General features: G+C 31.2%; 2 protein-coding genes across 4 annotated transcripts in view; one reads left to right on the plus strand and one right to left on the minus strand.

The window, feature by feature from the left end:
• LOC134706550 (secretin receptor-like) overlaps window positions 1-6,463 on the plus strand; it is a 58,505-nt gene extending 52,042 nt beyond the window's left edge. For all 3 annotated transcript variants that reach the window (XM_063565578.1, XM_063565580.1, XM_063565579.1), the window contains 3 exons: window positions 1,400-1,538; window positions 4,869-4,910; window positions 5,337-6,463. In XM_063565578.1, coding sequence (XP_063421648.1) covers window positions 1,400-1,538; window positions 4,869-4,910; window positions 5,337-5,663 — 508 coding nt within the window. In that variant the 3' untranslated portion in view covers window positions 5,664-6,463. The remainder of the gene's footprint in view (window positions 1-1,399; window positions 1,539-4,868; window positions 4,911-5,336) is intronic.
• A 5,707-nt stretch (window positions 6,464-12,170) lies between these two features.
• Window positions 12,171-24,664, minus strand: LOC134705616 (uncharacterized). Its single transcript, XM_063564338.1, has 4 exons — window positions 24,654-24,664; window positions 15,621-15,700; window positions 14,852-14,977; window positions 12,171-12,331 (listed from the first exon to the last, which is right to left on the minus strand). The coding sequence occupies exons 2-4, from the start codon at window positions 15,673-15,675 to the stop codon at window positions 12,171-12,173; spliced, it is 342 nt and encodes a 113-aa protein (XP_063420408.1). The 5' UTR covers window positions 15,676-15,700; window positions 24,654-24,664.
• Window positions 24,665-25,293: the final 629 nt, after the last annotated feature.

The raw sequence follows: 25,293 nt of genomic DNA on the forward strand, positions 1-25,293 counted from the left end.
CAATATAGATAATTCCGCATTGCACGATATATTATTTGTCTTTACACGGTGCAACATCAAACTATATATCATTTAGCTTTAAACTACAATTTAGCTTTACATCATAGACTATTATACTATGTACTATACACATTTTTTTTTAAAGTTGAACAGTTCAAGGGTCGAAGCTACATTATATTATTCAATAACACCACCTAAACAGTCAGAACTTCAACTTTTTATTACAACAACCACGTCAAACTTTCATTACGCTGAAACATCACGGCTATATAAACGTATGATACCAATTTACCGTAAAGGTACTGTCATCAATTGTCCATCAATATTATTTTAAGACAATCAAGATATACACAAATATAAGATACCCAAACAGGAAATTACTAAAAATACTATTTTGGGTAGAATGACTAGTGATTCAATTCATAAAATTTCATAATGCAAGAAAATTAAGAAACAAATATGAAAGACTTTATGAAAAATACATACGCTTTCAATATAATCAATTATGCCCTGTACAACATTTGAAATTGTTGTTAATTACCTTAATCTTGAATCATTTTAATCGTGTGTCTGATTTATTTCCTTTACACAAATTGATAGTGATATTGGTCTATCATATGTTACCCTGAATCATAATTCGTGAATTATTTTCTTTGATTGTAATGTAGATGTGTTTTGAAATGAATAACACTCATGTTTTGAACGAAAAGATTGGTTTTTTGAAAGGCATACACAACCATTGTTAATTTGCTATTTGGTTATTATTTTGTACTTTATTTTCAACAATTATTTCTTTAACTTCCCGTTTATCTAAATAGTATGCCGCTTAGCATACCAATAAAGGTGTAAATATCATACGTAAAAGTAGATCTAGATCATTACTGGTACATGGGGTAGTTGCAGAGGTACACTTAAACAATTTGCTTAAACGTAGTTAATCCTGAAAAGCCTGTCATTTCTGTAGATATCTTTTTAATCTGTTTGCAGCTTTTTAGTTAAGTAATGTATGTTTAATACTATATAACATTCTCTAAAAAACACAATGTAAAATCTGCAACACACTGCACGGAGAGTGATACGATAACTGTGTTAATTTGAAAAGATAATCCAGCACCATGAAACGAGATAAGGTCATGTCCATTGGCTATCCCCTAGGTCATTGATAACTTTCAAAGGTTGGAACGATGCACATTTTGTTCATTTTAAAATAAATCTCAACCAGCAAATTGAGACAAAAAATAACACAATAGTGTCAACATCGCATTTAAGTTAACGACATACATTAGCATATTATACGTAACATCATTTATTTCTCCACACTTTTTAAATTTGAAATTTATAACTTATCATTGCACGTATTAATATACAAACATGAGTTTTTTTCCTTTCTATCTTTCAGGCGGCTGGCTAAGTCAACAATGGTGTTGATTCCGTTATTTGGCGTGCATTATATTGTTTTCATCGGTCTACCTGATAATGTCAGCAAAGAAGCAGAACTAGTCAAGTTATACTTTGAAATGTTCTTGAATTCAATACAAGTATGTTCTTATTCATGATATTTGTTGACTTTCGGACTCGGATCATCGGTTACGAGTAATGCATTTCTAATGTCAATTAATCTTTGACTTCTTTATATTTTAGTGTAGAAGTTACTAACTTAGGTAATGCAACCGTCGTACGAGTTCAGATAAAATATCGATAACAAAGAAGATGTGGTATGATTGCCTATGAGACAAACATCCATAAAAGATCAAAATGACACAGACATTAACAACTATAGGTCACCGTACGGCCTTTATCAATGAGCAAAGCCCATACCGCATTGTCAGCTATATCTAGCCCAGTAAATAGTACTATAGTATTGCCTTGATGGTATTTTGAATTTAATACTCAATTTCTATTGTTGTATCGGTGTAATTTCTTAATATTGTGTACTACTAAATGTAAATTAAACACAACAACAAAAAAAAAGAAAAAAAAAAGAACTCGATGAGAATAAAAAATTAACGTCCCTTAACAAAAAAGGTAAAATCACAGAAATACTGAACTAAGAGGAAAATCAATTATCACATGGCAAAATCAAATAACAAAAGACATCAAATCGAATGGACAAGAACTGTCATATTTCTGACTTGGTACAGGCATTTTCAAATGTAGAAAATGGTGGATTAAACCTGTTTTATAGCGATAATCCTCTCACTTGGATGACAGTCTCATCAAATTCCGTTATATTTACAATGATGCGTGAAGTAAACAGACACAATTAATAAAAATAGTCAAAATATGGGTAAAGCAGTCATCATCGTGTAACAATTATAAAAGGGACAATTTAACAGAGCACTAAAGCATATATCTACAAACAAACACATTCATTGATTCATATGAAAATAAGAAGAAGTCGGCAAGGAGAGCCGCACAGTTTATTCAACAAATGTATTGTCGATAAGAAACTCCAGCATACTAACCACGTGTTCTTCTGTGTAGCATGTTTCACCTTTTTGTAAGATGCAAAATCAAAAGCTCAAACAAATCAAACAAGTTCATACCTCTGTGTAATAACTCTTCATTGTGTATTTATACCTCTCAATTTAACAGAGCACTAAAACATATATCTACAAACAAACACATTCATTGATTCGAGTGTCTTACGTCAGAAAATTTTATACGTGACATATATCTGTCGTTCAATGTACATACAAACAATTTCAAAATTTCACATAGACAATGTTAGCATACAGGTTTAAAAAATCAAAAGTATGTAAGAATAAATTAAAGAAATACTTTAGAATTTATAGGAATCCACAAATAGTTAATTCCACTACGCGATTGAATGATTTTGACGTTTGTGGTTCAACGTATTTTGTAATTCATTATAGAAATATATCATAATGACAAAAAAATAGAGCAATATCATACTGACGGGATCTTTTAAAGTACGGAGTCACGTTATAAGAACCAAGAGAAATACAAAAAGTGGCATATACAAAACACACCAGCAAAACATGAAAGACAATACAAACACATTGAAGGGATGTATAAGTACCGAACCATGTTAAATGGATATCACATACAACAATCCAACAGTAAAGTAAAATTAATATTAGAACAAAACAAAAGAAAGAACAATATAACACGTTGTTAAGATGATAAACAACATCAGTTCGCAGAATCTATACATCAAGACCATCATGCATTATTTGTGAAGTTGATACGGAATATTTATCAACAAGGTCTTGGTACCTTCTGATGAACGTTTTTAAAAAAGGACGAGACGTTCTTTGACAAACCCCTGGTTCATCATTTTTCTACTCAGACACCGATGACGTTTTACAAAGTCTGAGAAGGAGCTGCAAGCTTTTGAATATCGAATAAATTAGGAAATATATATCCCATATGCAGGTGAAGTTGGTATATTGCTACTAAGGTGGGGGAATTATAATTTCAAAATTATAATCGTCTCGTTTGTCATAGATTATGGTACTGAGATAACTGTAAGCCAAATTCAAGATATAAGTCTAAAAATGAGGCGAAGAAAACGTGTCTGTTGTTTCTTTATTTTCTAGTTCTTGGGGATATATTATAACATGTGTACTATTGTTTGTCTGTTTTGTCTTTTTTATTTTTACCCATGGCGTTTTCAGTTTGTTTTAGATTTATGAGTTTGACTGTCCCTTTGGTATCTTTCGTCCCTCTTTTAATGGAACCCAATCAGAAAAGTTCGGGTTGTTTATGGAAAGAACATCATCAATATATCTGAAAGTTAAATTAAATAATCTGACTTCTTAGATCCTCAGATTGTTTTTGACAAGTGTCATGAGGAACTCCGATTCATATGAAAATAAGAAGAAGTCGGCAAGGAGAGCCACACAGTTTATTCAACAAATGTATTGTCGATAAGAAACTCCAGCATACTAACCATGTGTTCTTCTGTGTAGCATGTTTCACCTCTGTGTCTGTGTAATAACTCTTCATTGTGTATTTATACCTCTGTGTCGGTGTAATAACTCTTCATTGTGTATTTATACCTCTGGATCTCTCCATTGCGTACTACCAACTGTGTGTTGATGTTAAAGTTTGTCATTTGTACTGCTACCATCGAGTCAGTGTAATATCCAATGTAATATCTTGTTAATGTGAGTTACTTCATGTAGGTTGATGATAAATCTTGTCATTGTATAATACAAACTGTTGGTTGATATTCTATTTTTTTCATTTATACTGCTTTCATTGGGTTTGGTATAATATATCTTCTTTGTACAATACTTACACTTGATTTATGTTCTGGTTTGTCTTCTTTTCCTGGAAGGCGGTGTTGTTTTTTTTATTTTAATGTTTTACTACTAACATTAGGTCGGTGTTTATTGAAAAATTATGTCAGTACTGGATATAGTAACTAACTTATGGTTTGGTAATATTATCACCCTCTGACTCATTAACAGTATACCAGCAGCAGAAAATAAGCATAACACCTAAAACACTCGGGAGGATTTCCTTCACTTACAAGATAAACTTTACAACAAAGTCAATCGTAATCGCATACATGTACACCTTTCATGTAGTGTATGCGTGTACTGATTCTTTAATAGCAAAATGCTACGTCAATATATTTGTAAAAACTATTTGTCAGACAAAATTTATTCTGGTTAATGTGTAATACATTGTTGTGTACTTCGCAAGTAAGACATTTAACTAGGGCCGTCATACAACAATGATTTGATGCGCATAAAGCTAGCCTAAAATGCCATTGTTATGTGTTCCAATATAGAAATTAAAATTTAAAGTATATCATTATCTATATGGCTTAGAAAATACACCGAATCCATATAGTAAGCTATACCAACTTAATATTTTTCCTTTATCATTTACAGGGATTCGTTGTGACTTTATTATTTTGCTTTCTAAATGGCGAGGTATGTATCCTCTAAAAATTGTATCAAAATGTCCTTTAGAATTTAATTGTTTTTAAAAACGTTTATTTTTAAATGAAAATATTGTATAATATGGATTGATTTACAAGTAATAACATCATTATCGTGAAATAAAGTCATCGTTTCTAAAAAGATTTATTCAATGCAAGATCTCACATAAAAAAAAATCACTGACAAATCGTGCCTACACATGTTTGTAGATTTGTTGTTATTTATATGAAGTATTTGTTTCGATTGTCGATAAATGATTATTCAATATCTAATACTTTAAGTTCTGCTCTGTTTGCATATAAGTCATTTTGACTAGCATTTTCCATTCATTTAAAGTAAATTAGTGTATTAATCATATAGTGAAAAGTTAAAATGACCACATAAAAAAGCACAATCTAAAATAAATATATATTACAGGTGCAAACTGAAATAATAAAAACATGGAGAAGATTTAGACTCACGCATGGGCATGCTTCACTGAATGGACATCGAGATACAATGATGTCATATGTGTCACGGGGAAGAGGATCACTTGTCTCAAATTCAAATTCAGAACCCGAACAGCGGGACACAAGAAAATTATCAGAATATGAGCTTAAACCATTAACTAATAAAAGTGTTCATAACGATCCGAATGAAAATCATAAAACAAACGGTCACGTTAATTGGCAAGACGAATACCAGCCAATGATTGAGCATCATTTAAGTAATTCAGAACATCATATTAACAGACCAAACGGATGAACTATGTGATTTGTGTAGTGTATTTATTTATGTGTTCGGACGAGAAAAAATCTATGTCGCGACAATATGCTGCGAATCTAGATATGAAAATCACAGTTCCTTGACTGAAAGTAACAACAAAACCAGAGAAGTCTAAGCATACTGACAGATCGTATAGTAATGCAGGCTAATGAGGATTGTAGCATTGTTAGCTTGTTATAAACAATTGAATGAAAGTGATCATAGTTTATCCCTTCATATGAGAGAGTCTTTATTGTAACCATGTCTGCCCGTTCGTCCAAAAAACAATTTCGTGACCCCTTTTTCACGTTATACTGAATAAAATGAATTAAGTAGTAATGTATGAGCTTACCAAGCTACACTTGGGACTTGGAGAACAAACTGTGTGCTCAAAACATCAGTCTAAAGTTATTTGATTACTAGTAGTTGAAAAACGTACTCAATATTTTATGTCCTCAATACCTGATGGGACACATATCTACTTTTGTGCGTCCATTCTTTTAATTTGTTCAATATGCTGAATGGTTTTCATGTTTTTGTCTCTAATTTCAAAATAGAATAACTTCTCTTTTTGTCTATGATTTGCCTGTGATGACTTGTAAAGTGTAAGCGCTGTTGGGATCTGGCATTTACAATTCCTGTTGGCGATATTTCAAAAACCAAGCGGGGGTATATTGAGCACGACAGCAGTTGCAACCTCTTCATTTTGTTAATTATTTTTTTCTAAAAACACACACAATTAAATTCATCTCCAGTTTTTTTTTATAGTTTTGTTATTCAAAATTCTAAATTCATTATTTCACTGACACTGGTTTTAAAGAGATAATGGTAACTGCAATTACGATTATCCCAATATGGCGACGGTAGATATAGGTAAAATCTTTACACTCATTTTTCTTACATGTAGCATGCTTTTGTCAATAGTTAATCAGCTGCAAGGTTTATCTATACCATTACATCATATTTGAATCGTAACGGTGCACTGGAATTGTCTAATCGCTGTGAAAATAGCCGTTGAAAAATTCGGGATGATAATCGTAACTCTATGGTATTTTTCTTCTTTGATAATCGTAATTTTCTTAATCGGATAATAGTAACTTAAACATAATAAATGTGTCTTTCAGCATTTCAATGGTATTTTGTGTGTTAAAAATGTAATTTAATAGAAAAGTACGAATTATATGGCAAGCATGCAAATACAAAAATGTTCCTTGTTTAGTACCTTCAATATTTTTCTCTACAATATCTTCCATGCATATGTATGCAGCATATTTTTCATATACCGAGTATTTATGAATTTTTAATAAGTTTGTTTCTTATTTTGCGGAATATGGGTTATTCAATTATTCTCAATTTTGCAGTCATTCTTTGAATAAGTATTTCTTGTAAGAAAATTTTATTTCTTGATTTTCGGGCTTTTTGGCCAAACTATAAAAGAACACAAATCCATGTGTGTCAATGAACTCCACGTTACTTAATTTCATAATACACAAAGAATCCCATGTAGGGCCAATCTTTCTCTAATCTTATTTAAGAATTGAATGCTTCTTTTTGTAAATTTATTGGGCTGTAAAAGCGTTGACCGAAGTACATTTTGTATAAAAATGTACGCACGGTCAACGCTTTTACAACCCTATAAAGTTACAAAAAGAAGCATTCAATACTTATAATTACATTTTTTAGCTAGGATTATAAAAACACAATTTTCATGAAGTTAAATTTTTAAATTCACCTGTGCACTTTATTGTGGAACCTCGTGTCATCATGAATGAAATGTTATTGTCTCATGCAACTGCTTACGGAATAACATGTGATGTGCAATTAGCCAATCAGAATAACGTATTATAATGAAACATACATCTAATGTAATTATATAGCATTAAATGTTTTAAGGATGTCATATTATCATAATTCAAAATTAAATTTGATTTTTTTATAGTTTATACCTGAGATACTGAAATTCAAGTTCAGTGACAGTCATGAAGTAGCCAATATAAATAAGAAGATGTGGTATGTTTGCCAATGAGACAACTTTCCAGAAGAGACCGACAGGACTCATCATTAACAGATATAGGTATCGTACGGTCTTCAACAATGAACAAAGCCCATACCGCATAGTCAGCTATAAGAGACTCCGAAATGACACTGTAAAACACAGTTTTCAAAGTTTTCCCTTGTTCATCATAGCTTTTAAGTCCATGAAAAATGATCGAAGTGACATGAAAACTGTAGCCACTAATTTCTCGTCAAACGGTTTTTGACGAATACTAAATGTCTTTCCTACTCCGTTATGGCATAATAGGGTATGTTCTAGAATTAAATCACCGGGGGCAGAAATAGCACATATAACCACCTGCAATAAATGAATTTAAACAATATTAACTATATTTACTATTTACTTCAGAAATTAATTTTTGTTTACTGTCTTAATCAGAAATCTGATATAAGGTTACACATACGTGTCGCCTGACAATTATTATCATGTATCATAATTTCCATCGCTCTTTCACATATTTTGTGGCTTACCTAGTGTTTGGAAATTTCTGTAAATTAACAAAGTTCGTGTTTTCCCATTTCCAAATTTCTAGAAGCTTGTTCACCCTTCCAATTGTATGATATACTAGTATGTAGCTGTTTTCATAAGAACTATTAATTATATATGCATAAAAAGAAATGTCATAAGATGTTGGTACGTTTCGTAAATAATTCATCGCTATAATTTCATAATATGCTATCAGATTTACGTTTTAGTGTCAATATTAATAAAACAGTTTCCAGTTACGATTATCTTTTTTATTTTTAGATACATAATTACGATTATCTTTTTTCCGAGTTACGATTATCATCCCGAATTTTTCAACGGCTATTTTCACAGCGATTAGACAATTCCAGTGCACCGTTACGATTCAAATATGATGAAATGGTATAGATAAACCTTGCAGCTGAGTAACTATTGACAAATACATGCTACATTTAAGAAAAACGAGTGTAAAGATTTTACCTATATCTACCGTCGCCATATTGGGATAATCGTAATTGCAGTTACTATTATCTCTTTAATACCAGTGACTGAAGCGCTTTAAGGTTTAGGTACCCTTCTGTAGCCATTTTTGTACGAACTTTTCAACCTTCAGTTGTATTAAAACTACAGATATAATGAATAATAGAGATAGACCATTTTGTACATATTCCAAGGGGAAACTTGATGCAAAACATTTTTTTTACTGTTCCATTGCATTTAATAGAAAAAGTGGATGTTGTGGCAAATAAATCAAGATTTTTATAGAAAATCCACAGCCTTTATCCTTGTACACTCATATTTGGCAATTTGATGACTGATAGATATAGGATTATTGCATGCAGTGCTCGCATTGATTTCCTTAAAACAAGTTTATAAATGTAGTTATTGGTTAAAACAAATATAAATATGGCCAAAATCAAGTACACCTTTTAGGGTGCGCTCGACTTTAGTGACTCAGCACGAGGTGTTTTGGAATTTACAGGTTGCTTAGAACTTTTTGTAGAAAATAAACACTAGCAAAATCATAGAAAATCAAGTGGGTAATTTATGTTTCAAATTTTAAAACAAAAATCTCTGTATTAAAGGCTGTGGATTTTCTACAAAAATCTTGATTTATTTGCCACAAAGTCCTCTTTTTCTATCAAATGCAATGAAACAGTAAAAAAATGCTTTGAATCAATTTTCCCCTTGGAATATGTACTAAATGGCCTATCTCTATGATTTATTATATCTGTAGTTTTGATACAATTGAGGTTTGAAAAATTCGTACAAAAATGACTACAGAAGGGTACATAAACCTTAAGATGAATTCTGTTCGATATCATGTATTGTTGTTGACACAGGGAGAACATTTTTCCGTAAATTGTTTTCGTGTCTTATCTATCGTCAACTCTAGCAATTTTAAGCAAAACTCAGCTACAAAATGTGTAAAATGCGTTTGTTTTATTTTCATGTAACTATATAGTATTGAATAAGAATTATTTTGGAGATATAAATAATTAAATTTCAAACATCAGGAAAACATATTTAGAAATGTTGAATATTTGTAGATTTATACTCCCAAACATATGCAAATACTTCATTTACTATGAATATTCTGATAGCTACTTTACGCAAATTGGTCTTTTTTGTACAGTAATATATGCCCCTGACATTAGTCTTAATAGTGTTAAATCAAATTGCCCAAAATGATTAATTGTAATGTAGCTTCTGGAAAACAAAAATGTGCATTTTTTGTTAAATCTGTTGTTTTTGCGTTCACAAAGTTACAAACGAGACACAACTATGAAAAGCCCTTATTCAAAGAAATGTATATATACCCTCAGGAATTAATTGTAAATTTATTTCGTTGTTAAGAATCCTTTAATATACATGACGTTTTATTTAGATTGACTGCTCTTTATATTGACCAATAAAATAAGTTGCATAAATTCAACATGTTGACAGAGATACAAATTAAAAACATATATTCATGTAATATAAAATGCACAAGTGTGATAATTTTCACCAAAAGTTTAGGATTGAGACTGAAGGAGTTGAATACACAATAATGTCATGTCGTAAGACGCAGAGTTACTTTGCGTGTAAAATAATGTGAAAAGTAAAAGGTAAAAAGCTCCACCAGAAGACATAAACTATGCAATATGAAACCACTTTTGATCGATCTTTCGGGGTTCATTCACGCCAATCATTGCACGATAACCCCGAGCAAACAGATCAATATTTTGATGATCATACTTTAGGCTAACAATTACATTAATTATCGCAAACCTGGTGGTCAATCATTTAAGCAGATTGTCTACCAACAAAATGACTGCAAATGTATCCATTAAATTTATGTTTTTTTCAGTTACTATCCCCTTACTTGCTTTATGAATTGGATTATCTATATTCCTTTCCATAATCGAACAACTTAGTTTCCTGGATCTCATCACACAATCATCATTCCAGGATACTTTATTTGAAAGTTTAGTGAATCAGTCCTTTTTCATTTTGTGATATTATTTTATTTATTATTTGTATTTATGTACTGGTATACACTGTTTTGAATCTAGAAACTATTAAATACATTTTGATTGACTATTTGTGTATTTTACTAATGTGTTGATTACCAACTGAATATCAAACAAGAGAGAAATAAACCGATGCTGGATTTTTCATTACATAATTTGATGAAAGCATAAAACTCCTCGGTCAATGACATTCTTGAAAACAGTTTTGTTTGAATAGATATGATCTATTTCGTCACTTTATTTCCTTCGTGAGTCGTTCATCTTCGTCTTTCGTATGCCTTTAAAAATGTTCTCCTCTTGCACTACTTGGCCGATTTTTTTCCAAACATAGCCGCTATTATCATTGGTTGTACATAACCTCCAAAAATCCAACTTCAAAACCAACATCGACGACCGTTGACTCAAACTAGAATATAGGGATACAATGCAGGTTTGAACATTATCTTGAAAACTGCCGTAGTCAGAGAAAGCAATTAAGTTAAGAATGTTGAGAGCTACCTACTTTTTGCGTACTGTAGTTGTTTATCATCTTAACAACGAGTAATATTGTTCGTTTATTTGGTCTTTGTTCTATTATTAATATTACTGTTGTTTGTATTATCTTTAATTTTTGCTGATGTGTTTTGTACCTGTGAATTTTTGTGTGATTTGTTTTGGTACATATGACGTGGCTCTGTACTCTTGAATATGCCTCCATTTTAATAATTGTTCTATTTTAATCCCATAATGTTGTTATAATTTGAAAATACTTTGAATAACAAAATTAGTTTACTCGCGTAGAGGTATTAACCATATGTGGATTCTTAAAAATTCTAAAGAACATCTGGATGATTTTAGACCTCGGACTTTTTCTGAAATGAGTTCTAACAAAACTTTTTGATTTTCAACCCTGTTACATACCACCATTCCCATGTGAAATCATTGAAAATACTTTGAACGACAAAATTATTTCATATTGACGTTAACATTCTGACGCCAAACACGCGAAGGCCGTAATTTTCAATGCGGTGTAGTAATGCAACAGGGGTGTAGTACCGCGTAACAATCACAAGCCCTCCTGTCAAGGGTTTAGTATCGTGTAATAATCACAATCCCTTTGGCAGGGGTTGAGTATCGTGTAACAATCACAAGCCCTCCTGTCGGAGGTTGAGTATCGTGTAACAATCACACGCCCTCCTGTCAGAGGTTTAATATCGTGTAACAATGACAAGCCCTCCTGTTAGGGGTTTAGTATCGTGTAACAATCGCAATCCATCCTGTCAGGGGTTTAGTATCGTGTACCCATCGCAATCCCTCCTGTCAGGGGTTGAGTATCGTGTTACAATCACAATACCTCCTGTCAGGGGTTTAGTATCGTGTAACAATCACAATCCCTCATGTTAGGGGTTATGTATCGTGTAACTATAAATCTTTAGCATTCAAAAAACTGATTTTAAACTGATATAATATGTTTATTTTCGATTTTTGACGTTCTCATTTAAAATTTGGGGAACAACAGTACGGGAATAATGTACTTGAGCAGCATGTGAATTGACCGCTGGTTGCATCTGATGCAGAAAAAGTAGCAGGACAGTCTTCCGCCCTACTGGCACATTGTCTTTCTGTCATAGGCTGCTCGCAGCCGGTGCCTACATCTGAAATGACATTTTGTATGTGAAAAGATATATGGCAGAATTTCAGGTTCCAAATATTCAACTAAAAAAAGACATTAAAGAGTTCCAAAAATTTATTCAGTGCAAATGATATAATTGATGGTGACAATTCTTGTACAAAATTACAAATTTTACCAGCTTTGAATCGACAGACACATGGAACCAACATGTATGCTTTTGTAACCGAAAATTTAAACATGAAGATGAAGGCAAAGATAAACAATATTAGCCAATTTTTATGAATTCCAAACATATAAAATATACAATTTGAACCCGAGTTGTGGCTTTATTTTTACAGTTGCTTATAAATGGTCTTCGTACGATTCGTTCGTGTATGTAACAATGTTTTAGATTTTAACTAGAGAAACTTATGTTTTACTGAAAAATTATTTCACCGGGGTTTTCGATATCAAAAACTAGTCAAAACATTTACTAAATTTTATCATCTGTATAAGGACATCATTCGTAAATACAGCTCAACATGCAGACTTCTTATACGTTCAGGTATTTCACTAACGATATTTATGACAATATTCTTTATAAAGCACAAAAATGTCAATATTTACATCAGAAACTAACGAAACCTTTAAACAGACTTCTTTTTCGAAAAAGAGTAGGTTAATGCCGCTACAAGGCAGCAATCGCACCCGCAAAGTGTAAAGGGATTAATAAAAGTTGCAAAACTTGTTTCCCAATCCACTATAAATAAATATGTTTCAAGTAAACTAAACAGACATTTCGTTTTTGTTTTTCGTTCATTTTTTACATAAATAAGCCCGTTAGTTTTCTCGTTTGAATTGTTTTACATTGTCTTTTCGGGGCCTTTTATAGCTGACAATATGCGGTATGGGCTTTGCTCATTGTTGAAGGCCGTACGGTGACCTATAATTATTAATATTTGTGTCATTTTGTGGATAATTGTCTCATTGGCAATCATACCACATTTTTTATTTTATATATTATTAAGAAGGGATATAGTTACGATACTGTTGTCAGGTCATTAAAGATTGCATATTTTGGCGTTAATATTGATTCACTTGCAGGGTCTTTGCATCGGAACTAAACACATTTATTTAAAAACCAGTTGTTGGCATGACATGTTATATTCTTCTTATATAAGATATGATGGTATAATACTAAACCCCTCGCGAAAATGATTGTGCCTGATATTGATATGATGAAGACATAATCTTTCAATCAGTTTAATTGAAGTCTTGGAGCTGGTATGTCAGTTATCAGCTAGTAGTCTGATATTATTTGTGTATTATTGTCATTTTGTTTATTTTTACTTTGGTTACATCTTCTGACATCAGACTCGGCCTTCTCTTGACCTGAATTTTAATGTGCGTATTGTTATGCGTTTACTTTTCTGCATTTGCTAGAGGTATAGGGGAGGGTTGAGATCTTATAAACGTGTTTAACCCCACCGCATTTTTGCACCTGTCCCAAGTCAGGAGCCTCTGGCCTTGTAAGTCTTGTGTTATTTTTAATTTTAGTTTCTTGTGTACAATTTGGAGTTTAGTATGGCGTTCGTTATCACTGAACTAGTATATATATTTGTTTAGGGGCCAGCTGAAGGACGCCTCTGGGTGTGGGAATTTTTCGCTGCATTGAAGACCTCTTGGTGACCATGTGCTGTTGTCTTCTCTATGGTCGGGTTGTTGTCTCATTGACAGATTCACCATTTTCATTCTCAATTTTATTGGTCATACGGAAAAGAAAAAATATATTGTACATTTAATGAACAATGAACTTTGGCCCCTGATTTTTGACAAATCAATAGTAACAACCTTTTTATGAATGTACGTGTATTTTTAATTTATCATATACCTTTACCATTGTTGTGTATTGTTACGAATGCTTTTTGTTCATACATAACGGCATTTACTTTAACCTATAATGGTTTACTTTTTAAATTGTTATTTGGATGGAGAGTTGTCTCATTGGCACTCACACCACACCTTCATATATGCGGGTGCGGGATTTATCGCTGTGTTGAAGATCCGGCTGTTTTGATCGGGTCGTCAGGAAAATGGCCATTGTTATATTATAATTCGTTTTTGTGTGTGATACATTTTAATGGTGTGTTTCTGTTGTGTCTTTGTTCTCCGCTTTAATATATTTTATGCGTTTCCCTCAGCTTTAGTTTTTGTAACCCGGAGTTGGTTTTTTTTCTCTATCGATTTATGAGTTTCAAACAGCGGTATATCATATTGCCTTTTGTTATCTCTTTGACACATTTCCATTCTCAATTTTAGTTTAATTGGTTTTGGTATATAATTGGTATTAGATACATATTAGGTTGGGTTTTTTTTCCAGAGGCTGGAAAAAAAACAATTACTGCTGTTCGTTTGGGTAAATATTTGGTTTCATTTACTTGATATACACTTTAACCGTTGCCCTCAGGGAATATCAAATTTTCAAAAGTAAAAAAAACACAAATTTATCTCACCAAATGACAGTTATTGTATAAAATTTCGAAAAATACTATGGTATACTCACTAGAGCATGTTTCGGTGCAACATACTTTTTTACCACAGCATGTTCCGCCCGGTAGTAGTATATTATTACCAGTGCAAGATTTCATACAGTTTCCTCCCATTCTTCGACAATTAGGACGCTTTGATTCTATAATTGATAAAAAGAATTGAACACAAAAAAAAAGTCACCGTCATTCCTAAATAGACAAGAACATATAGTAAAATATATGCTGGATAATGATAGTTCAATAAATTAATTATCAAATTAACACTATTTTATATAAAAAGAAAAAAAGTATAATCGTGAAACGACGAAATGATACCACATTTTTGACTTGGAAAACTACTAATCAACAGAAAAGTATTAAAGTGGTAGTCAAATTAAGACTCAAATCAATCAACAGTACCATGTAGAAAACTATTTACTTCATGGTTTCATTAATTCGCCTATTCATGTCATTTGTAAAAAAAAAAATCAACATTAATACAATCTTTTACCATAGTTTTAAGTTTTTAGTTTTGTGAGTTTTCGTTTCTTTAAGTTTGAAAATGCAATATGCCTAGTTATTTAGAAGTAGAAACTGTTTCACTACTTTTCCACGTGAAACTCCATTTTCTCGGCTTTCCGTTTCTTTTTTTTTTATTCTCTTTACTTGACGATATTACATCATCAGGGAAACCTTATTCTGAGAACATTTTGTTTCTTCTTTCTTGGGATACTGTTTTGGGGTATTTAATTAATTTGCATGCCATTGGAAAAATTATGTATAATTATCTAGAGTTTGTATTACCTGAAAGAGCTGCAGACATTACAAGGACCAGCAAAATATACTGTTTACCACACATTTTTCGGACTTTCGGACTACGATTTCTACAAGAAAGGAAAAAAGGTTGAAAATACAGTACATAGATTTATTATATTACTGATATTGAAAAATTAGAAACCTGTTCGGTCTGTTTGCTCTTCAACTTTGTACTTGTTTGGCTTTATAAATATTTTGATATCAGCGTCACTGATGAGTCTTATGTAGACGAAACGCGCGTCTGGTGTACTTTATTATAATCCTAGTACCTTTGATAATTATTTACACCACTGGGTCTATGCCACTGCTGGTGAAAGTTTCGTCCCCGAGGGTATCACCAGCCCAGTAGTCAACATTGAGGTGTTGACATGAATATCAATAATGTGGCCATTTTTATAAATTTCCTGTTTGCAAAACTGAATTTTTCGAAAAACTAAGGACTTCCTTATCCAAGGCACAGATTACCTTAACTGTATTTGGCACAACGTTTTGGAATTTTAGATATTCAATGCTCTTCAACTTTATACTTGTTTGGCTTTATAAATATTTTGATATGAGCGTCGCTGGTGTGTCTTATGTAGACGAAAAGCGCTTCTGACGTACTAAATTATAATCCTGGTACCTTTGATAATTATGTAGCTAAAATCGATGTTTGTGGTGTTGTTTTTCGTCATATTCCACTTCAATTTGAGAACGTAGACAATGTTTTAATTACTTTAGAATAAATAAAGAGCATTTGCTGTTGTTGTTGATGATATTTTTTGTTGCCGGAGAATTAATGCATGAAATAGAGAATTTTGCTGTCCGAGTGTTGATACATGCATCTATGACCTTATATGCTGTTAATACCTAAAAAAAACTTTGTATAAAATGAACATATAATTATTTAAAGCTGATTATAATGTATTTACAATAAATCTATTTGAGGTGTATTGATTGCTACTTTACTGAGCTACACTATTGTTTAGCCCATTCAAATGTGTTGTGTACCTGTCCAAGATCATACATCTTTGGTCTAGGAATCGCCGTTCGCTGCTATATGTTGAACCGTTTAAGGCGGTAATTGTATATCATGAGTAAACTGTGTTTATTGATGCATCCATAAGTTTGTTAATCGTTTGTTTTAAGCTTGTTTAAGCAATTGTTCTTTGGTCTATTTGAGGATAGGTGTATGATTGGAAATCATGCAGTATCTGCCTTCTGATGTTTGTTACCTTTCACCGAATCTAGTTGTCAGTCAAATTAACAAATTATATGTACACATGGTACAAGAAATATCAATATACATGTATCATGACTGCGGGAAGTACTGACTTTTAACACGTTTTAAACATATGTTTCAGAAATCGATTAACTGATAAATTGTACATACTATCAAGGAAGCCAGTGATAAATATGTTTTAACTCATTAGAACTTAATATAGAACAACATGTAAATGTATTTACAATAAAGCTGTTTGAATTAGCTTATTTGATATAGGTACACTTTTAGTGTTTTAACAACCCAAGTTATCACTTGACATATTTTATAATCCTACTTCGCTGATCTTATCATTTTAAAAAAAAACTACCAAGGTATACAATGATTCAAAATTCAATTTGTCATAAACCTGACTTGGTACACCAACATCTGACACGAATACAGTAGGTACAGTAAAACAACATCTGTTATGAATACTGAACATACAGTAACTCAAATTTGACATGAATGCACCAAACCATTAAACAAACTCTTGACATGAATGCACTAAATCATCATCTGACATGAATGCACTAAATCATCATCTGACATGAATACACGAAACTAACACATGACGTGAATACACTGAACCTTCATCTGACATGAAAACACTAAACTAAAACCTGACGTGAATACACTAAACACACTTTTAACATGAACGCACTAAATCATCATCTGACATGAATACACGAAACTAACACATGACGTGAATACACTGAACCTTCATCTGACATGAATACACTAAACTAATACCTGATGTGAATACATTAAACTATCATCTGACACAAAAAAAAACATTTTACATGAATAAAGGAAAAAAATATTTGATATGAATATAGTAAACTAACAACTGACAAAATTCTCTGACACTTGAATACAATAAACAAACATCTGACATGAATTAGTAAACCAGCATATGACATGAAAAAAAAATCCACTTCAATCCGACATAAATATCTATAAATCAAACATCTGACATACCAATAAACCAACATCTGACATACCAATAAACCAACATCTGACATACCAATAAACCAACATCTGACACTACTACAGTGAGCTAACATATGATAATACTATCGGATACATGATTAGAGTTAACCAGCATCCTATGTGAATAAAGGAAACCATTATCTGACAAAAAAAATTCATACATTCTCTACCTGGATATTCATAATATTTTAGTTCGACAGATTCAACAAATCCACATTTTACTTAATATAAACGATAGGTATAAGACAGTGCTTCATGAAGATTTTTATACCGGAAATAAAAATTTCATACACAAAATAAAAAAAAATATCAATAATTTTGGACATTCAAATAGCCGAAACAACCGACAATACCCAAATCCTCCTATTAAAAAAAGACTTAGAAAAAGAAAATCAGTTTGAAAGTTATCCTGAAAAGGTGATGGAGTTGACACCATTGAACATATCTACAACCTTCTAGACATTATTTTGTAAAGTTTTACACACCAAAAACAAAACGAAATGAAACAAAAAACAAAACCATGCAGACACGTCATCAATAAGCTAACTCAAGAAGGAAACTCAAATGTGAAAATCGGTGCTATATTAATAAGCCGTAAAACAGTTTGATATATCCAGAGATTTTTGAAAGAACAAATATTTAATGGACATTTTTTCTCATATTCAAAAATGTCAAAATATAGACCTAAAATTTATTCCTACAATCAGGACAAATTCAAATTTAAAAAAGTAAAGGTTTCTATCGAACTATCAAGTATATATCATCTCTTCAAATGTATTTTAGAGTATTTTCACCAGAATCTTACCTAAGGTGGTACCCAACACTTTCACTAGAATAAATTTGGCTCGTTTAATTTTCATAAAATTTTTACAAAGTTTTTACTTTGACCCTTTGACAAGAATATAAAAATTTCAAAATATTTGAACCAACCAATTGATCAGAAAAATTACACTGTTTATATAGCAGTTTGACAAACACTAATTGTGATCATTAAGAAGCTTAAGATTCCCTTAACACCACAACGTAATTAAAACGTTTGGCTGATTTTACAGAGCTATCTCCCTGTAGTGTTAGGTACAACCTTAACCTAAGCCAAAAAAAAGTTTATTCATAAGCTGGTTGTTATGTTTTAATGTATATGTCTCCTATATATCGGATACATGTGTGTTATATATATTACATAAGAGTATGTTAATCGTAAACATTACTGTTGATCTTTTTTTATATAAAAATAGGGAGATAGATGATATCCTCGACAAAGATCTCGTACATCAAATGCAAAGGACTAGAACCCATTATTCAAATCCAAGCTACTCACATATCAACTTCCTAAAATACTTCATCAAACTTAAACAAAAATGACTGAAAATTCAATCTATATAGTTACGTAAGTAAAATGTCTTAAATAAAACAATATATATCATCTGGCTACATACCATAAAAGATCTGATTTATTTTATTCTTAAAGATACGAGTACCCTTTCAAAGATTGTATTTGATAAGGAGCTGGTTTTAAATGTTTAAAAGTAAAACTTGCTGAAAACTATTGCTAAAAAGCTAAAGAGACTGCAAATTGCCAATAACAGGTCTATTTATATATTTATCCTTTCTGGAAATAATTGACTGAGTCCTTCTTCTGAAATTTAATGAAAGATATTTTTCTTTAAATGAGATTTATTTTGTTAGTTTATGGTTTATTCTAAAAAAAAAATGAAATACGAATGTTGTGTTTTATATCTGAAAAAAAAGATATATAAAACGTACGTTTCATTTCTTGGGGAAAAAGAAATATATATCTTACCTGTATGAGATACGCTGAAGTAAATAAGGATGTTAAAGTTATTAATGGAATGTAATGGAATGTGCACCTATTTCTTTATAACCTTATATATTAAAACAAAAACAAGTTCTTGGCATTTAGTACGCATTAACACGTTTAAAACATATGTTTCAATTATTAATTATAATTGATTAAAGAAATGCAACTTGTTCAATCATAAATTATTGCTAAATTTAAAAACAAACCTTATTGTTAACCTTCATGTCTGTTCATAAATGATTTATATTACTAGATTGGTATTCTTTCAGACAGAAATATCCTGCCACTTTGCCAATACATGGCATAATAAAGGCAACAGTAGTATACCGCTGTTCAAAACTCATAAATCCATGGACAAAAAACAAAATAGTGGGTAACAAACCAAAACCGAGGGAAACGCATTAAATATAAGAGGAGAACAACGACACAACACCGAAACGCAACACACACAGAAACGGACCAAGCATTAGACAAAACACTACGAGAATAACAAATATAACATGAAAACCAAATACATGAATTTGGGATAGACAAGTACCGTGCCACGTCTTATCTCAAAAATAAGAGAAAACACAAACGACTCAACGTTAAAATGCAACACACACAGAAACGAACAATAATATAACAATGGCCATCTTCCTGACTTGGTACAGGACACTTTTAAAGGGGAATAAAGTGGTGGGTTGAACCTGGTTTTATGGCATGCCAAACCTCGCATTTTAATTCAACGTTAAAATTTAAACCAGATATATGACTGCGAAGATATATTTCGCGAAGTGACATAGATAACCCTTTGCATTGTCTGGATTAGTCAAGATCACCATACTTCTGTATGTCAATCATATTAATTTAATGGTTATTGATATATAAGTACAAGAAGGCCAGTAACAAATATGTCTGAACTTAATATAAACCATGTATCTGTGTTTACAAGATAACTGTTGGAATTAGCTTTATTGATCTAGATACACTTTAGAAGTATGACAAAAGGCACTAAAAGAAACTTTTAACTTCCAACTTTTTACTGTGTCGTTCAGCAACCGAAATAATCATACATACATCACTTGTCATATTTTACAATTCGACTACGCTGATCTCTATTATCTATTAAAAATCATCCAAACGTGTACAATGATTCAAAACTCAATTCTTTAATTACATTAATTTTTATTACATTAATATATTCTCCCATGACGAATACAGTAAATCTGTATTTGACAGGACTTTCTTAGACATGAAAACAGTGAACCAGTTTCTAACATGAATACAATAAACCAACATTTGACAAAACTATTTCATACAAAAATGAGTTAATCGTCATCTGCCATGAATGTAAAGAAACGGGATTTTCTCGAAGTTTTGAAGACCCATTTGTGGCCTTTAGTTGTTTTCTGTTCTTTGATCGGGTTGTTGTCTACTTGACACTCCCCAATTTCTATTCTGAATTTTGAATATCTGACAATTTCATAATATCTGAGTTCGACAGATTCAACAAGTGTCTTGTGCCGAAAATAAAAATCAGTTTCGAAAATAAGAATAACAAACTTTAGGGGATTAGACCAGTAAAAATACATATAACTTCCGCTTTTACCTATCTAGACGATATTTTGTAAAGTTTTAAACACCAAAAACAAGAAAAGAAAATTAAAATTAAAATTAGATTAAAAAAAACAGCACGCATAGACACATTATCAAAAAGCCAACCACCTACTTACAGAACGAAACATAAATTTGAAAATCGGTCATGTGCCGTAAACCATTTTGAGATATATCTCGGAATTTTAAAAGAACAAGTATGTCTCTTTTAAAAATGTCAAAATATAGATAAAATGTCAGAATTTTATTGCTTAGTTAACATTTCTGTTCAATGTATTCCTACCTATCAGGACAGATTCAGTTTAAGAAAGGCAAGGTTTCTATCATCTTTTCAAAGGTCTTTTGGAGTATGTTAAGCTTTTTTTTAACATAAACCTTTAAAATTAACCTTTCTATCGGAACTCATTGTGTTATTTATGTAAGATATGAGTATGTTAATCGTAAGAATTTCTGTTGACCAAACATAAAAGATACGGAAATAAAGGACATCCTTGACCAACATCTCGTATATCAAATATTAAGGACTAAACCCATTTATTTACAACCAAGCTAATATAATTAACTTCCCTAAATACTTCATCTAAACTAAACGAAAATGCATGAACATTTCAATCTATATTATAAGTTATGTAAAAAGTCTTATATTAAACCCGACATATCCGTTGGCTACATACTATATAAGATCTGAATTATGTTATTCTCGAAGATAATATTACTCTTTGTTCTTTACAATAAAGCTGTTTGAATTAGCTGATTTGATATAGGTACACTTTTAGAGAGAAAAGTATTATATGATGCACTTTATTCACTGTTCAACTTGTGACGATGTTTTTTAACAACCCAAGTTATCACGTGACATATTTTATAATCCTACTTCGCTGATCTTATCATTTAAAAAAAAACTACCAAGGTATACAATGATTCAAAATTCAATTTGTCATAAACCTGACTTGGTACACCAACATCTGACACGAATACAGTAGGTACAGTAAAACAACATCTGTTATGAATACTGAACATACAGTAACTCAAATTTGACATGAATGCACTAAACCATTAAACAAACTCTTAACATGAATGCACTAAATCATCATCTGACATGAATGCACTAAATCATCATCTGACATGAATACACGAAACTAACACATGACGTGAATACAATGAACCTTCATCTGACATGAAAACACTAAACTAAAACCTGACGTGAATACACTAAACACACTTTTAACATGAACGCACTAAATCATCATCTGACATGAATACACGAAACTAACACATGACGTGAATACTCTGAACCTTCATCTGACATGAATACACTAAACTAATACCTGATGTGAATACATTAAACTATCATCTGACACAAAAAAAACATTCTACATGAATAAAGGAAAAAAATATTTGATATGAATATAGTAAACTAACAACTGACAAAATTCTCTGACACTTGAATACAATAAACAAACATCTGACATGAATTAGTAAACCAGCATATGACATGAAAAAAAAATCCACTTCAATCCGACATAAATATCTATAAATCAAACATCTGACATACCAATAAACCAACATCTGACATACCAATAAACCAACATCTGACATACCAATAAACCAACATCTGACACTACTACAGTGAGCTAACATATGATAATACTATCGGATACATGATTAGAGTTAACCAGCATCCTATGTGAATAAAGGAAACCATTATCTGACAAAAAAAATTCAGACAATCTCTACCTGGATATTCATAATATTTTAGTTCGACAGATTCAACAAATCCACATTTTACTTAATATAAACGATAGGTATAAGACAGTGCTTCATGAAGATTTTTGTACCGGAAATAAAAATTTCATACACAAAATAAAAAAAAATATCAATAATTTTGGACATTCAAATAGCCGAAACAACCGACAATACCCAAATCCTCCTATTAAAAAAAGACTTAGAAAAAGAAAATCAGTTTGAAAGTTATCCTGAAAAGGTGATGGAGTTGACACCATTGAACATATCTACAACCTTCTAGACATTATTTTGTAAAGTTTTACACACCAAAAACAAAACGAAATGAAACAAAAAACAAAACCATGCAGACACGTCATCAATAAGCTAACTCAAGAAGGAAACTCAAATGTGAAAATCGGTGCTATATTAATAAGCCGTAAAACAGTTTGATATATCCAGAGATTTTTGAAAGAACAAATATTTAATGGACATTTTTTCTCATATTCAAAAATGTCAAAATATAGACCTAAAATTTATTCCTACAATCAGGACAAATTCAAATTTAAAAAAGTAAAGGTTTCTATCGAACTATCAAGTATATATCATCTCTTCAAATGTATTTTAGAGTATTTTCACCAGAATCTAACCTAAGGTGGTACCCAACACTTTCACTAAAAATAAATTTGGCTCGTTTAATTTTCATAAAATTTTTACAAAGTTTTTACTTTGACCCTTTGACAAGAATATAAAAATTTCAAAATATTTGAACCAACCAATTGATCAGAAAAATTACACTGGTTATATAGCAGTTTGACAAACACTAATTGTGATCATTAAGAAGCTTAAGATTCCCTTAACACCACAACGTAATTAAAACGTTTGGCTGATTTTACAGAGCTATCTCCCTGTAGTGTTAGGTACAACCTTAACCTAAGCAAAAAAAAAAAGTTTATTCATAAGCTGGTTGTTATGTTTTAATGTATATGTCTCCTATATATCGGATACATGTGTGTTATATATATTACATAAGAGTATGTTAATCGTAAACATTACTGTTGATCTTTTTTTATATAAAAATAGGGAGATAGATGATATCCTCGACAAAGATCTCGTACATCAAATGCAAAGGACTAGAACCCATTATTCAAATTCAAGCTACTCACATATCAACTTCCTAAAATTATTCATCAAACTTAAACAAAAATGACTGAAAATTCAATCTATATAGTTACGTAAGTAAAATGTCTTAAATAAAACAATATATATCATCTGGCTACATACCATAAAAGATCTGATTTATTTTATTCTCAAAGATACGAGTACCCTTTCAAAGATTGTATTTGATAAGGAGCTGGTTTTAAATGTTTAAAAGTAAAACTTGCTGAAAACTATTGCTAAAAAGCTAAAGAGACTGCAAATTGCTAATAACAGGTCTATTTATATATTTATCCTTTCTGGAAATAATTGACTGAGTCCTTCTTCTGAAATTTAATAAAAGATATTTTTCTTTAAATGAGATTTATTTTGTTAGTTTATGGTTTATTCTAAAAAAAAAAAATGAAATACGAATGTTGTGTTTTATATCTGAAAAAAAAGATATATAAAACGTACGTTTCATTTCTTGAGGAAAAAGAAATATATATCTTACCTGTATGAGTTACGCTGAAGTAAAAAAGGATGTTAAAGTTATTAATGGAATGTAATGGAATGTGCACCTATTTCTATATAACCTTATATATTAAAACAAAAACAAGTTCTTGGCATTGAGTACGCATTAACACATTTAAAACATATGTTTCAATTATTGATTATAATTGATTAAAGAAATGCAACTTGTTCAATCATAAATTATTGCTAAATTTAAAAACAAACCTTATTGTTAACCTTCATGTCTGTTCATAAATGATTTATATTACTAGATTGGTATTCTTTCAGACAGAAATATCCTGCCACTTTGCCAATACATGGCATAATAAAGGCAACAGTAGTATACCGCTGTTCAAAACTCATAAATCCATGGACAAAAAACAAAATAGTGGGTAACAAACCAAAACCGAGGGAAACGCATTAAATATAAGAGGAGAACAACGACACAACACCGAAACGCAACACACACAGAAACGGACCAAGCATTAGACAAAACACTACGAGAATAACAAATATAACATGAAAACCAAATACATGAATTTGGGATAGACAAGTACCGTGCCACGTCTTATCTCAAAAATAAGAGAAAACACAAACGACTCAACGTTAAAATGCAACACACACAGAAACGAACAATAATA

This window comes from Mytilus trossulus, chromosome 2, assembly GCF_036588685.1.
Source record: "Mytilus trossulus isolate FHL-02 chromosome 2, PNRI_Mtr1.1.1.hap1, whole genome shotgun sequence".
NCBI lineage: Eukaryota > Metazoa > Mollusca > Bivalvia > Mytilida > Mytilidae > Mytilus > Mytilus trossulus.

Coding starts and splice junctions, on each gene's coding strand:
- LOC134705616 (XM_063564338.1), bottom strand. CDS start 15,675: ATGTGTGGTAAACAGTATATTTTGCTGGTCCTTGTAATGTCTGCAGCT. Junction 14,978..15,620: donor AATGTCTGCAGCTCTTTCAG/GTAATACAAACT, acceptor TATCAATTATAG/AATCAAAGCGTCCTAATTGT. Junction 12,332..14,851: donor TTGCACCGAAACATGCTCTA/GTGAGTATACCA, acceptor ATGTCATTTCAG/ATGTAGGCACCGGCTGCGAG.